This window comes from Solanum dulcamara, chromosome 1 (assembly GCF_947179165.1).
Source record: "Solanum dulcamara chromosome 1, daSolDulc1.2, whole genome shotgun sequence".
NCBI lineage: Eukaryota > Viridiplantae > Streptophyta > Magnoliopsida > Solanales > Solanaceae > Solanum > Solanum dulcamara.
The window spans coordinates 1,817,138-1,833,720 of record NC_077237.1 but is presented as its reverse complement, the minus strand read 5'-3'; the positions used below and the strand labels follow the sequence as shown (position 1 = coordinate 1,833,720).

The 16,583-nt window shown below is 35.3% G+C and overlaps 2 protein-coding genes across 2 annotated transcripts; one reads left to right on the top strand and one right to left on the bottom strand.

The window, feature by feature from the left end:
* Positions 1 to 534: 534 nt before the first annotated feature.
* On the bottom strand, positions 535 to 5,159 carry LOC129884963 (disease resistance protein RPM1-like). Its single transcript, XM_055959224.1, has 4 exons — positions 3,011 to 5,159; positions 2,583 to 2,715; positions 2,381 to 2,484; positions 535 to 647 (listed from the first exon to the last, which is right to left on the bottom strand). Exons 1-4 carry the CDS (start codon positions 5,157 to 5,159, stop codon positions 535 to 537), a joined length of 2,499 nt encoding a protein of 832 aa, XP_055815199.1.
* Positions 5,160 to 11,485: 6,326 nt separating this feature from the next.
* Positions 11,486 to 16,246, top strand: LOC129896673 (DExH-box ATP-dependent RNA helicase DExH18, mitochondrial). The gene is made up of 2 exons (XM_055972615.1): positions 11,486 to 13,883; positions 15,475 to 16,246. Exons 1-2 carry the CDS (start codon positions 11,675 to 11,677, stop codon positions 15,546 to 15,548), a joined length of 2,283 nt encoding a protein of 760 aa, XP_055828590.1. The 5' UTR covers positions 11,486 to 11,674; the 3' UTR covers positions 15,549 to 16,246.
* Positions 16,247 to 16,583: the final 337 nt, after the last annotated feature.

Sequence of the window (16,583 nt, the reverse complement as noted above, 5' to 3'; positions counted from 1 at the left end):
ACGTCTCTAACGTGTTACTAGATGGCTATGAACTAGCTCTAGAGATTGGTTGTCAACGTATCCGGGAGTATAGGCTAGCTGAAGAAGTGGAAAACACATGGAGAGTGTTATTTGAAGTCTGGGTGGATATACTATCCTATTCTGCAATTTTTGTTCCAGGGAAACAACACGCTGAGCATCTTGTCACCGGTGGAGAGTTCATAACATATATCTGGTTGCTTATCATCTACTTGATCGAGAACTGAACGATTATCTTTTTTTTTTCTTTCTTTTTTTAACTTTCTCTCCAGTTCAATGTGATGCTATGTATTGGGAAAAAATGCTGTTACAATATAAGATGTTGAATGATCAAGAAAGCTTTTCATTTTATTCACTGAACCAAAGGAGTATTTATTTACAATACAAAGAGTGCTAGTAATAGGAAACATATAACAGAGGAGAACAGCAAACAGAATCAAGCACATTATGGAAATAGTATAAAGAAGATCAAAATCAGAAGTAATAACGATGGATTTAACATACGATACAATAAATTTAAGTAACAATCAAAACAGTATTTAAAGTAATAACGCAAAGAACCTTAGCAGCAATCTTGGAGTGAACGAAGTAGTAGCCATCTTCAATCTGTTTCATTTTAGAGTGGAACACTGGATTGTCACAAACATAGGTTAATCATTATTGTAGTTAACAGGAACATCAGACAGTGAAATAAGAAGTTCCTGAAATAAATTAATCAGTCAAAACTTCAGTAGTGGTGGAGGACACTGATCGATATTCAGCCTCTGTAGATGATTGAGGTTAGGGCCCATAAACACCATACTTGCAGTGGTAGAGCTTGATCATCATGATTCCTGCCCAATTGGAGTGTCGACTGTAAAACAAGCCATGTTCAACCATGCCCTTGCAATGATTTATGGTAAGACCAATGAAGCACAGTTTGCTGGGTGGAGGGCGCACCTTATGTCAGACCTCGATGACAGTTATGTGTATAAAAACATAGAGCTGAGTATTTAGGCAACACATGCCTTACACTTGACATGGATCGCCTTCGGTAGGCCATCATATGATCATTTGTATTAGAAGTAGTTATAACATCACCTAGGAAAACTATTAGGTGCTATATTATAATGAACAACTTAGAAGACGTTGTATGATAAGCTAATAAGGTTGATGCATAGGTTACGGTTTCATATTGTACATCTGTCACTTGTATGCTCATAAGTTTCATTTCAATATCTGACTCATATGAGCATCCGTTTTTGTCTACCTATTATTCTGTCTGCTTTACTACGAGTACATGTTGTCTTTGTACTGACGTCCATACGTTCAAGGCACTTCATTACTAGGAGTGCTCGATAAGTAGTTGGTTTATTTAAGATGCAAGCTATCATGATGCCTTAGGTTGTGTGTTGTAGAGAGTTGCATCGGGACAGCACTGGCATTCAACATATTGGCACGTCACAGATATCCAACTCATATTTAAGAATATACCCAAGAGTATGTCTAGCTTCAACACCAAGTAAATAATTAAGATCCTCAAGGTCTTTGATTGAAAACCTGTTTCCCAAGCTGCAAATAAGGTGATTAGCAACATCAGGATTAGAGCCAACAATTATCAAATCATCGACAGAGAGAATAAGGGAGATTGTGACTACTGACCTCCTCCTCTTGAGAAAAAGGGAATGATCCGAATGAGTTGTAGTGAATCCAAAATGAACCAGAAAAACCTTAAGTGCAGAATACCAAGCCCGAGGTGCCTCCTTAAGGCTTTATATAGCCTTGTTGAGGCGGCATACATGGGTGGGATGCATTGGGTCAACTAGAGGTTAAATCTATAGACTTATCTTGAAGGGTGGCATTAGCATCGTTGAAGTTAACTTGAACCATATATATTTCATAAAATGACTAAAATAATTATTCAAGTAATAGCTAAAATCATCAAATGACTGAATTGGAGCCTTCACCCAAAACATTTTTATAGAGAAGTTCCAGAGGAACTTTTACTTTGTATTTTATTGCAATGACAGGAACTACAATTAAAAGATTCTTGTAAACTAGACCTAGGAAATGGCACTTTTGGAAAACATAGCTTAAAATTTTCAAGGAAGGATGGCCGAGACATTGATGTCAACATTCAAGAGAGTTGGTAGAGGTAACATGAGCACTAGGACTAGGACGAGAAAGTGTTGATGTGTCATTGGTTGGATGGTTGGTTGGCTGTTCCCCCGTGCACAAATCCTTCACAACAAATTATCACAACAAAGTTTGTAAACAGAAATCAAATTTCCTTTCATAGATGGGACATACAAAACATCTTGCAAGCTAAGGGATGTGAAAGGCAGTTTTGAGGAATAAGTGTGGCTAATGTAAAGAGATTTACCATCCACGATTAGGATATCTTTGCTACCATCATAATCATTGTGTCGAGAAAGGTACGAGAGATCATTGGTAATATTGTTAGAGGCGCCAGAGTCCACAAGCCAGCTAGAATTTAAGTCGTTGGCAGAGATAGCAAACTTGGCACTTTGTGGTGGTTTTGAAGACTAGTTGTTATTGATCGGTAAGTTGCTGAGCCACAGTACAGCCAGTAGACGGCAACTTTTGACTCTGTGCAAAACAAATCACCATGACTCACTGGAGCATCAGCAGATGCTAGTTGATCAGCTATTTGTCGAACATTTCGGATGTAAGCAGTATTTGGACAGTTTGGTAAGGCTGTCATGCATGTGAACTTATGAAAGAAATAATTGGTCTGGTGATTATCAGGATTATGCAGCACTGCCAGGAAAGCTTTTCATTTTATTCACTGAACCAAAGGAGTATTTATATACAATACAAAGAGTGACAGTAATAGGAAATATACAACAGACAAGCAGCTCTGACTAGATAAACTCAAAAGATTGATACTCATATTTTTCAAGGACATGGAATGATGCGACTTCAGATCTGCTGGCTGATTTGCTTCATTGTGCTGTTTTGATGTTACTCTTTGGATTTGATTGTACTGTACCTCGAATAGATATCGAAACTTTGGAAATTGATCGTAATTCATGAACATCTTGCATGAACTGAGATGACATGTTTGAGACTTGTATGGAACAAAGAGAATTTAGGTTCTCCAACCCTTTCGGAAGCTCAACAAGGGAGGGGCAATATCCAAGATTCAATGTCTCAAGGTTTGTCATTCCTCCATGTGGTATCTCTTCCCAACTTTTAAGATTTTGGCAATGGAGAATGGATAATTTCTTCAGTTTGGGGAAGCCTCCATGTCCAAACTCAATGTTTTTCCCATCATATGAATTGCAAAGTGATAGCACGGTAAGATTAGACAGATGTTGGAGAGACCAGAGAGGATCTTTAGTAAGCTTGCTGTCCCATAAATATAAACTCTTAACATAGTGTGATTTACTAACCCCATCAAGTAAATAATTCTTCATAGGACCACCAATACAAAGCTTTTCTAGGCTGTCCAGTCGAGGGAATGGAATATTGTAACTTTGATCCTCAAAAGAACCTTTCATGGTAAAGGATCTGAGATATTCCATCCTTTCTACAGCCTTAAACAAGGGAAGCAAATGGAAACCTTGTACTGCACCAATCGATAATTTTCTTATCCCTCTTAAATTAATTAGCCCTTTTGCTATAGCCTCTGTCATTTTGAGTCCAGCAAGCGTTTGCAGATCTATAAAGGCTTCAATAATCCCATCTCTAAGATTAACTACCTTGTCGGCAAATGATCCTTCAAGAAGAAGATGCCTCAGCTTCTGCAAACCTTCTAAATCATCAGGCAAGTCCCTTATAAACGTGTCCCTAATGTCCAAAGTTTGTAATCTCCTTAACTTCTTGAGAGACACTGGTAGTTTCTTAATCTTACCACTCCTCAATCCTAAATACCGTAGTAAAGATAGATCTCCTATGGCATCAGGCAATAATTCATGACAAAAACCTTGAAGTTCCAAGACACATAACAATCTGAAGTCATTTAAACTGAGGGGTGCCTGGTGCTGATTTAGTTCAAGTGCAAGAAAAGAGTAAAGCCCGCTAAAGTCTTTTCGAGAGAACTTACTCATTGAAGTACCATCATATCTGGCACCATATAAAAATGCACGATGACATTTCTCGGGGAGCGTGTGCTTTAAGCTTGGAAGGATGACAGTAAAATGATTCCCTACCGATCGTCTCAAAGCAAATTCACGCATACTTATGAGGATTCGACAAGTTTTGACGCTTCCATCTATGTTTCTCTTGACTACCTGAATCATGTTCCTGTGGATTAGCTCTTCTAGTTGATCCTGTGCTGATTCCTCCAAAGTTCTGTTGTTGTCGTGCTGCACGAAGTCCTCAGCTATCCATAGACGTTTCATCTTTTTACATGAGATCTCAAAGTGACAAGGGAATGAGGCAGCATATAAGAAGCAGCTTTGGAGTGCTGGGCTCAAATCAGCATAACATAATGACATGAAGCTAGCCCCTCTCAAAAACATTTGATGGACTTTGATCCAATCTTCAGCCGTGTGCTTTGTTGAGAGCATCCTTCCAACTGTTACAATAGCAAGGGGGAGACCACAACATAGTCTCACAATTTCCTTAGCTACTGAATCTACAGAAGAAAAGAATTCCTTGCCACACTCAGAGGTGCAGGCATGCTTGTGCAGCAAGTGGGATGAACAAATTGAATTTAGATCGCATAACTTGCAAACATTTGTACGATAAGAGGGCTGGTTTATTACCCGAGATGTAACAAGTATCTTTGTTGTTTCTCTCCCTCTAGGTATAACATTATTTACAACTTCAACAATTTCCCATGATGGAACATCGTCCAAGATCAGCAAGAACTTCCTTCCAATCAGCCAACTGTTGATCAACTTCTTCAAGGGCTTTTCTCCCATTGTGTCTATATTGTATGGAGACATGACTGAAATGCTTTTCAGGATGCCTTTCAAGATGCTTTGCATGATGCGCCTAGTTGAATCATTTTTAGACACAGAGATCCAAGCATGACAATCAAAGTGTTTTTTAACTTGCTCATATACAGCTTCTGCAACAGTTGTTTTCCCAATTCCTTCCTCCCCTAATATGGTGATAATGTCAGGGAATTCTTCCTCCTTTGCCAATAACCACCCTTCAAGAAGTTTCACCTCCTCCTCCCGGCCTACCATGTCTGCTGATTCAAGATTCATTAGAATATGGTTAGTTCTTGAATCATTGTTTGTGTTGATTTTTTAAATGATGGTGCAGAAAATACATATTAAAAGTGATTCAAATATCTCTCAATATTTTACAAGCATAACAATAACCACAACAACAATATACCAGTGAAATCCCACAAGTGGGGTCTAGGGAGGGTAAAATGTATGTAGACCTTACCACTACCTCATGAAGGTAGAGAGATTGTTTCCGAAAAACCTTCAGCTCAAGTGCAACAAATTCCGGTACAAAGAATAAGGAAATAGTAAAGAAAATATAGCAGGTACCAAGGGAATAGTGCAAAGTCTACCAGAAGAGAGCGAAAATAACAACAAAATTGTGATTGAAACACAATAAACAACATACTAGGATAGATTATTGAAAACAATAATAAACAATGATAATTATCAAAAACAAGAGCTACAATAATACAACTAGTACAATGGCAAACACCAACCATTCTAAGCAAGCCAACACTAATACGTGTCCTCTACATCTTCCTATCTAAGGTCATGACCTCCTTATCCTGAACCAACTTTTTATGCAAAAAAATTACTGCCAGTAACTAAAAGTAAATTTCAACGGTTTGAAAGGAAGTTACCAACTGGCTGATGCTGATGCTGATGGGATCTGGTAATTGCAAGGAATTCTTCCTCCTTTGCATATAACCATCCTCCAAGAAGTTTCATCTCCTTCGCTTGGCCTAGCATGTGTGCTGATTCAAAAAGTATCACGTCCTTCACTTGGCCTACCATGCGTGCTGATTCAAGATTTATTCGAATTTGGTTAGTTGTCGACTCATTATTTGAAAGGAAGTTACCAAGTGGCCATTGCTGATGCTGAGGGGATATGTTCCTTTCCAGCTTCAGCAACAACTCTGTCATCTTTGGACTGGTAAGCAATTCCGATACCTTTCCTAGCAACAATACACAATCCTCAGCAGAAGTCTGATCAAGAGGGCAGAATGCCTGAATCATTCGTGAGGCTCTGATAGACCGAGAGAGAATTGACAAACAACTCCTTATTTTATCAGCCATATTATTTGAATCCGTCTTGAAATGACACGAATACAAGAACTTCATGTAGAATATCGGAGTATTGAACAAGTTATACATGTGGAAGTTATAACTTATAAATATTTGTTCAACATCAGCTGCCAAAACTGCAACTTGCCAAGGCCAGGTATTCAATTCGCTTGTATCAAAGGGATCATTTGATCTTCTCCGATCTTGTTCATGGTTCAGCAATTGATCCCATTCAGCATTCTGTAGATGAGGCAGCAATCGACTAAATACTTTCTCAATATCGCGCAGCTCTTCAGATATACGAGTATCCACTTTATACATAGGAAATGCTTCTAGTCTGCGTAGGAGGTTGTCCACCACTAGAGCTGCCATCTTTTGATCTTTCAACAATTTTTGTTCATTGGTATTAGAATAAGTGGATGAAAGTTACAAAATTTAATTGAAAACTTTGGAGGGAAATGTTTTGATTCTATGCAATAGTATGATTGCCAAATGTCTTTGGAGGAATTTATGGAAATATCCACTATCTTACATTACATTGAAAGTAATTATTTTCAATCCACTTATTTGACTTTAATAAACTTAATTCCCTTTTGCAATTAAGTTAATAGCTAGTTTGTGAATATTCTATCGAATCACCTACGCTTATTTGGTCGTTGTCATTTAAGTTGACCCAATGCTTCTTCTCCTCCTCTGTTTATGGGCAATAGTAATTTTCGAATCTATAGCAATTAAAGTGTAATGTTTTGAAGAAATGAGTCTTAAATTCCAAATATAAAAAAGTGAGTTTAAATCAAGTGATCGGGTGTTATTACAAAAGCTTGAAATTATGAAATATATTGATGATTGAGGTTTGTTTTTTCATGATAATTAATGTTTATATGTCAAACTTGAGTTTATTGGAATAGATTTAGGTGTTCATGTGTTAGATTTTTGAAATTCGAAGAACAAGTTGTTTTGGACAAGAAATTGCTTAGCCAAAAAATCCGTATATGTACCTTAAAGTCACACAAAAATGACTAAAGTTTTTCTACTTTCAATTGTCTCAAGTTAAGTTTTGGCATGCCAAACTTTAAGCGCGAACTGAAGTTTGTGTCTGAAATTGATTTAAAGCAAACAAACTAGCAAAAATTTAGGAATTTCGAATATAACTTAAAAGAAGGTGGTGAAATGATCATCGATGTATAATCTTTACCCCTCAAAAACTGTCACATACATATTGATTATCTCATTGGATCAAAAATATTTTAATTAAGTCAAAAGTCTTAAATATGTCATCGAATTTTGAAAAAAATATTTATTTATGTTATTAGTTAATAGTTGAGTTCAATCATGTCACTACCGTTATAGAAAGGGTTCATTCATGCTAATAATTTTTAAACGATGAGGTTGGGTGGTTTTACAAAACCATTTTTTTCAAAATTGAACTGGTCAGAAAAAAATTAAATAATGCCATAGAACTTTGGTTTGATTTTGACACTTGATCTCTAATAAGTGGCCGCGTAAATTTATTTTTTTGCAAAACCATAAACCTGACCGTTAAAAAGTAGTGGCACGAATGAATCCTTTCTATAACAACAATAATATGATTGATCGTCCAATTATTAACGGATAATATATATGAATTTCTTCTCAAAATTCGGTAGCATATTTGAACTTTTTTTTAACTAATTTAATTTTGGTGACATGGACCTTTAATAACAGGCCACGTGGAAAAAATAGTTTTGCAAAATCATCAAAACTTGAACCCTTTGTATAATGACAGTAACATAATAAAGTCTAACTATTAACGAATGACACAAATAAATCTTTTTTCAAAATTCGATCGTATAATTAAATTCTTTTCCTTTAATTAATGACCTACCATCAAGAAATTCGTTTAGATTAAATTATAAAACACATAACATTTTTTTATTATGATCAGAGAAGACTGGTCAACAATCAATTATATACTCCTATAAACAAATAAAGTGCCTCTATCACAACGTAACCAGTGATTAGTTAGCATATTATATAATAAGGTTTACGTTTACCAAGTATTACATTGACTTTTTTCCTTTTGAGAAGATTTTCTGAGTTTTAGTTTATTTGGTCTATTTTAATTTGATACAAAATTTAAGAAAACAAAAATAAAAATCTTTTTTATGGTCCTAGATACTTACTTTGTTCAACAATAGTTATCTACTATTGACTTGACGCACACCTTAAGAAACAATAAATAATAATGATAATATTACTATATTATCCTTTCAATATATTAAATTTAATGCTTTGAAAAATGTATTAGATATTGAATAATATTTAATAGTAAGGTAAAATAGATACAAATGAGTGAATAATTCATTGATTTTTCAAACTTGATAAGTATTGTTGGACGTCTATTTTTAGCATAATGGACAAGTAAAGATGGACGGAGAAAGTATGTCAAATATACCAAAATGTCATTTAATCTTATGGTCTTACATATATCATAATGAAAGTTGAAATTAAAAAATTGCTAAAAAAAAATAGTTTTTTCTGAGATCGATTAAAAAGAAAAATAGATCAAAAATTCCTTTCACATCTTTTTAGCTATTTTATAGTAGTTAATTTCCGTTTATTTTCCCACCTAGTGTTTAGTATTAAAGTCTCCAACTCTCAATAATTTAAACTTGCTGGCATCGACTTTTCTTTTTACGATTGTTTGGCATACACAAAAGATTAGCAAATACAGTTAATGATAAAAATACACGTAAATTATCATATTTTTATGAATTTTATACCTTAACTATCTATTGTTCTATTTACTTACCTAAATTATCATTTTTTCGCGAGTTTCATACCTCAACTATAACTTCTTTTGTATTAAAACACACCTCAATGTTGAGTTGACCTACACACGCCTATTGTCGATTGGGAACATATATGTGGCCAACTTAGCATCGAGGTGTGTTTCAATACAAAGAGAGTGATAGTTTAAGTAGGTAAAGAGAATAATAAGATAGTCGAGATATAAAACTCGCAAAAAAATAATAATATTTAATGTATTTTTGATCATTAGCTCTAAATAATATAACAATAGAATGTTAGGCGGAGGGATAGTTGGAAAAAAAAATTAATCCCAAAGTGATGAATCTATAAAATTTTCAATCAATTATTTGAAATTGATTACTTGTGTCAGTTGTATAATTCTATAAGCAATTTGATATATATATATATATATATATATATTTAGGTTCTTTTCACAGTAACATGACCCTACCAACTTGAATAGTAAGTCATAACATTAATATAGCAAATAAAGAATTTAACGGCAAATAGTATAATTGTCACTATAGTATACTTTGTGATAATAATAAATATGACTATTTATAACCAACACTTTATATAAATATCGTTAAAGGCTTTAGCGACTCGGAACATAATGACATTAACTCATGGCAATAAATATTGCCGCTAAAGAAAAATTTAATTTATTCCAATAAATATCTCTTTTGTTTGTTGTAGTGTAAGTCGAATATTTTATCAAATTGCTGGTTCTCGACTTGCTTAATATTATTCTTTTTCATAGGGCTTTTTTGATGATTATTGACTCAAACATTTAACGCGTAAAACATGAACAATTTTTAGTGATCAGCAAATCACAAATTTAATTAGTTCTTTTAATAAACATGGATGCAAGTAATTAACGAGATCTATAAGTATATCAAAACCAACTGTCATTAACTAAGTGCCAGCTTTTTTGATGCTTTGTCAAGGCCGAATGAATGAAGAATGAAGATGAACTCTTAAATCAGTTTATATTAGATGACAAAGTCGTGAGTTTGAAAGATCCAGTTGACAATTCGAGTCAAGTATTAGGGTCTCTCATATCATTTCATCATATACTAACCTATTTCTCAAGAAACAAACTTTTTTCCAAAATGCAGGTAATTCAAACTTCAAACATACGTGTTTGAAGTTTAAAATTGAGACAAAAATATAAGTTTCAAATTAAAATGTTTTGAGATTTGTTTACTTCTCAATTTCTTAACTTCGGCTTTTGCAAGCCTAACTATAGACAAGTCTGAAGTTGAACTTCAATAAAACATATTTAAGTTAGACGTTGACAAGTTAAACTTCAGACACGTATATTTAAATTTTTTAAAACTTAAGACTCACACATCTGAAATTAATTCTGAAACGTTAAACTTAAGACTGGTGCATCGGTGATACCTCCCACTATGTTGTATGGGACATCTTTATAAGAATCATTGCTACTAAAAATGTTATCCAATTTGTTATGCATCTTTCTGGGAATTTGTTAGCATATGATGATGTGGTACAATACTACACATATTTTAGCAAAAAAAATTGGGTCATTTACATATTAAACTGAATGTAATTGATGAAATGAAATGGGCTTTTTGATCCTTAGACCCCCCAAAGTCTGTCAAAATTCATAATGGGCCAAAATCTAAAATACCCATTTATTGGGCTGCTCACAAGATGAGATGAATTTTTCTCAGACTTCAAAGATTGAGACTTTGAATGAAGTTCTTTTAAGTTGAGGAGTATTCTCAGCATGAGAAAACAAAATGGTGTACTCCCTCCGACCCAATTTATGTGTCACTTTTTACTTTTCGAAAATCAATTTGACTAATCTTTAAAAGTTAAGGATGAATGGATGGAGAGTGTCGACTAGGGGTTTTGCCGAACCCATAGTTGGTTCAAACTTTGTATTTTGTCTTAAAAATTCTTTGAATATTTACTAGCTATTAATTTAGAACTCGATAACTTAAAGAAATTAGAATTTAAAACACATAATGTTTGGTATGTTTTGTTCTAAAGAATGTGTTGAATACCATATTGATTAATTTGTTTCGATTATATCTGTGGTTGCATTTTGAAAACAAACTAAAGTGATAGTTAACATGAGAGAGAGAGAATTTCTGCTCCATGCAACTAATCAATTTAGAATGTGTTAATTTTTGTCAAACTTTAAATAATTTCTAATAATTAAGGATATTTTTTACTCAATAAATGAAAGAAAGGGAAAAATTTATCCTATAGATCGAAGAAAAATATTTTTGAATAATTTCTAATATATTGAGGACATGACTGAATTTTAAAACAAAAAAAAAAGTTATTAAATACCACATCCTACTCCCTAGTGAAATATTCAATTTACAAAACTGATAAAATAGTATAGTAGAGTATTTAGATTTATTATTATTCTTTAAAAACCACTTTTATATTAACAAAATTTTTAACCCTACATGCTAAAAAATCTAGGAAAACAAAATTTTCTTTTTCCTGTCCACTGTATTTCAACTTCCTTCGTAGGGTTTTTGTTTGTGTTCCAACATTCACCACTCTTTTTCCTTTCTTCCAGGTATGCTTAATATTTTCCTAACTTGTAATTTTTAGCTTCTGTATAATTTTTTTTTTGGTTTTGCTCTATGCATATTACATTCTTGATGCAATAATCTTTTATCTCCTAAATGACAATAAGACCAGCAAGAAATCTTTTTTATCTGTATTTATCCAAGAATAATCTATCAAAGTTGAGATTTTTCTCAGTTTCTAGTAGATTCCTACATACCCATTTTACAGAATCAAAAAAAATTCAAGATTTTCATGTTTATGGACACCCAATACGAACCCCACCTCAATTTTCATCTTTATGGTTTAATCAATGGAAAAGAATGAATCTTTTTCATTTTTATGGACACCCTTTTTCCACAGTGGTGGAAAATGGGGATAATGAATCAGAAATTTGTGAGTTGGATGTGGAAGAGAATGAGTGTGAGAATGGAAGATTAGGGTCTGAGAGAAGATTGAATTTTGTTCAAATAGCTAATCGTGACCCGGTCGAAATATATGGGGAGCTTAGGGATGCTACCAAGTGTGAGCAGCAAACACGAGCTGATTGGGATACTTTGATTGAGATATTTAGATGTTTTGCTAAGTCTGGATGGGCTTCGAATCAGGCTCTAGCTGTGTATATTGGGGCTTCATTTTTTTCTACGGCAGCTCAGAAGTTCCGAAATTTTTTCTTTAAGAAGTGTAAGGTTGATATTGTCAAGTACTTAGTATCGCTTGGTCCGTGTATTGAAGCTGAGAAGTTTCTGTTTCCGATCTTTGTGGAATTTTGCTTAGAGGAGTTTCCTGATGAGATAAATAACTTCAGGAAAATGGTTGAGTCGGCCGATTTGACAAAACCTCATACTTGGTTTCCATTTGCCAGGGCGATGAAGCGCAAGATCATATATCACTGTGGTCCCACAAATAGTGGTAAAACATATAATGCATTGCAAAGTTTCATGGAAGCAAAGAAGGGTATTTATTGTAGTCCTCTAAGATTGTTGGCTATGGAAGTTTTCGATAAGGTGAATGGATTAGGGGTATACTGTAGTCTTCTTACAGGGCAGGAGAAGAAGCACATCCCATTTTCTAATCATGTTGCTTGCACGGTTGAGATGGTTTCGACTGATGAGATGTATGATGTAGCAGTTATTGATGAAATCCAAATGATGGCGGACACACATAGAGGTTATGCATGGACGAGGGCTCTACTAGGATTAAAAGCCGATGAGATACATGTTTGTGGAGATCCAAGTGTTTTGAAAATTGTTCGCAAAGTCTGTTCTGAAACTGGGGATGAGTTGGTAGAACAGCATTATGAGAGGTTTAAGCCATTGGTGGTTGAAGCAAAGACCCTTTTAGGTGATCTCAAAAAAGTGAGGTCCGGGGACTGTGTTGTTGCCTTTTCAAGAAGAGAGATATTTGAAGTAAAATTGGCAATTGAGAAGCATTCTAATCACCGTTGTTGTGTAATATATGGTGCCTTACCACCAGAGACACGACGACAGCAAGCTACCTTATTTAACGATCCAAACAATGAGTTCGATGTCTTGGTTGCCAGTGACGCGGTCGGAATGGGTTTAAACCTAAACATTCGGAGAATCGTCTTCTATACCCTGTCGAAGTACAACGGTGACAAGATTGTTCCCGTTCCTGCGTCACAGGTGAAGCAGATTGCTGGAAGAGCTGGTCGAAGAGGAAGTCGCTATCCTGAAGGACTAGCAACCACTGTGCAGCTGGAGGATTTAGACTACTTAATTGAGTGTCTGAAGAAGCCATTTGAAGAAGCTAACAAAGTTGGGCTCTTTCCTTTCTATGAGCAGGTTGAGTTATTTGCGGGGCAAATTCCAAACTTTACATTCGCCGAGCTGCTTGATAGATTTGGTGAAAATTGCCGTTTGGATGGTTCTTACTTCTTGTGCCAGTATAACCACATAAAAAAGATAGCTAATATGCTGGAGAAAGTTCAAGGATTATCTCTTGAAGATCGTTTTAATTTTTGCTTCGCCCCTGTTAACATTAGAGACCCAAAAGCAATGTACCATCTTCTGAAGTTTGCTTCATCTTATGCACAAGCGCTGCCTGTTAATATAGCAATGGGCATGCCAAATTGTTCTGCTCGTAATGATTCGGAGCTCTTGGATCTAGAGACTAAGCATCAAGTGTTGTCCATGTACATGTGGTTATCTAATCACTTTGAGGGAGACAAGTTTCCATATTTCAAAAAGGCCGAGGCAATGGCAATAGGGATTGCTGAGTTACTAGGTGAATCACTAGCAAATGCTCGTTGGAAACCAGAGTCGAGGAATGCTGTGAAAAATCAAAAAGTGGTAAAGAAAGGCCAAGGTCAGTTGTTAAGTAATTATAGTGAATTCCTCTTGCCCCCTTTTTTATTTCTTTATTTACTCCATATAAGCTAGCATGAATTTCCAATTAAAAAAAGAATACACAAATGATCTCTATGTCATATTGTCATGCATGGATCTAGGTCCTCCATCCCCCAATTTTCAGAGGCAATTGTTACCTGTTCTTTTGGATTTGCTACGATAACCTAGTTGTCAGTTGTCACTTACTTAAGTAGAGACATTGAATTTGTGCAATTGTTTAGATGAGGTGATTTCCATTCCAACTCATTCATCCTTAATCCTCATTGAAGTAAATGATCAAAATATCGTTGAAGTACTAAAATGGAAATTATTAATTTCTGGTTCTGTAAATGGTGCATAGAAAGCACTTAATCCGTTTTCCTTGAGGAGAAAGTAATTGTGTTACGTCAGTAGAACAAATTTACATGGCTATGGGTTCATTTAAAGTTTTTTTAAGTCGGTATTTCATTCCAAAGCCTCTTTGTGATCAAAGATGTGGTGCTTTTCAGCAAGATTGTTTAATTGAACAGTAGTGAGATTGTATAGCTAATAAAGTTGATTCTAAGAGGTATGTCGTTTAGTGGGTAGCTACAGGCTGGGATGTTGGCATGGTAGGTTGTACAGCGAAAATAATTATGCGGACTGCTTCGCTGGTGGTACCACAGTGATGTCCTAATGAAACTGATGGGTAATATGATAATAGCATAATAGTCCTTTTTTAAAATTTTTTAAAAAAACAGTGGTGTCTGAGCCACAGCTTACGCACACCTCGAGTATTCCATGGTAACACAGTGATGTCCTGTTGAAACTGATAGATATCATGACACAATGGTGCCCTACTTGAGGTGTTTAAAATGAACAAAGCCTTGAGTTGTCTGAAGTGAAAGTTGGTGCCAACTTTAAGGGCTACCAATGGGTTCTGCCTCTTCTTTTTTTTTTTAATCACAGTAGTGTCCGGACCAGCTTGTGCGCACCGCGACTATTCCACCGGAAACCACCTACCTCCCACCAACACATGTACTATAATGATAGCATAATAGCACTGCTATGAGACGAGGGAAGATGTTACCAATTGGTTTCTTGTTTCCTGTACTGCATGCCATGCTTCCAAAGAACTATGTTGCTTGAACTCTCAAAAAATATTGCCGCACTGGTGTCGTACTCCAACAATGCACTACGTTTGGATGATGTAACACGCACCCAGCAACATTTTTGAAGAGTCTGAGCAACCTAGCCAAAGACCAAAGATATCTGCATCTTACATGAGCCTGAATTTTATTTTAAGTATACTGCATGAAGAGATTATAGGTTGACGAGGTGCGTTGAAGTCTTTGCTTAACCTAGATCGATCGTTGCAAAATGTACTCTTCTCATATACAAGTTGAAAGGCTTTTAGGGGTTTATGCCAATCTTTTGCTGCTTAAAACAATTCACAGTTGAAGTTAAGCTTGTTATATCCTTCTTTCATCTTATTACCTTATGTGACCATGTTCAGCAATATGCATATTTTCCCCATTAGAGCCAATCCTAAGATGTCATGAATTTGCATATTCATTTGGTTCCTTTTACAGGAGAAACCAAGGAACAGCTTTGTCTCAACACCAGCAGCCACAGAAAATTGCAGCATGATACTGCTAGTTTTTAGCGGTTCGTGTGGTTCGTGTACCATAGACTAATACGGGCGTCCAAGCAAAGCAGAAAGTCTTGTACAGCCCCCAGATACAGTAGACTAGAATTAGAATTATAACAAGGAAGAAGAGGCAACTTTTATACAAATGTTATCGTGTTTAGGTCCTTTTGGATGATGCATGATTTTTGTCCTTGACCTCGCTCATGTTTAGTCATGAGGCATCATGAAAGATTCAGAATTATAACAAGCATCAGTGCTGCTTGTTGGCTGCAATTGTACTAGACTGATCTGTTCAATCATTAACTACTCGAGTGAAGCTATTGGAGATTTAACAACTATAAGAGTTTGTGATTCCAATACATAGAAGAAGCTGCTTCAAAAGCTAGCAACATCTGAATCAAGCAGAGGTGGATTCAAGATTAGAACTTGATGTGTTAAACCTTTAAGTTATTAGAACTGAACTCATTGTACTACAATTGTGAGTTGAATTTCATATTTTTTTGGAATTTAGTGGTTATTCATTCATATAAATGCTCCATCCCACGCGAGAATCGAGAGGTGGAGGATTCTGATGCTGAGTATGTTTGTTTTGCTAGGTGAGAGATTTTATCTGTCACTTGTGACTATTGGATGAGTGTCTTTTATGTTGTATTGTGTATATCATGCATGTGTCTTCTTGTGAAATCTAAGGGAATTCTCTGAACTATTAATAATATTTCAGGCTCTATGTCAAAGAATAATGTCTACAAGTTTAGTCTTTAAATGTAAGGATGTCTTTGCCTTTTGCCTATTCTTGAATTTGATGTGTGAGCATAGAGGCGTTTCCAAGCTTGTATGAAATGAAAAAAAATTGTGCCACACGCTTGACATTGCAAACGCTTCTAATACTCGAATATTGTGTGGCTAGGAAGATATAGCTTGCATTTGGTGTTTACATCAAATCATAATTGAGTCACAAGTTGCCTCATTCTGACTTTACTCCCTTCTTCCTCGTTATATATTGGAAAGCCAACACCTCGTAGAAACTGTCTGATTGTCCCTTGGCTCTAC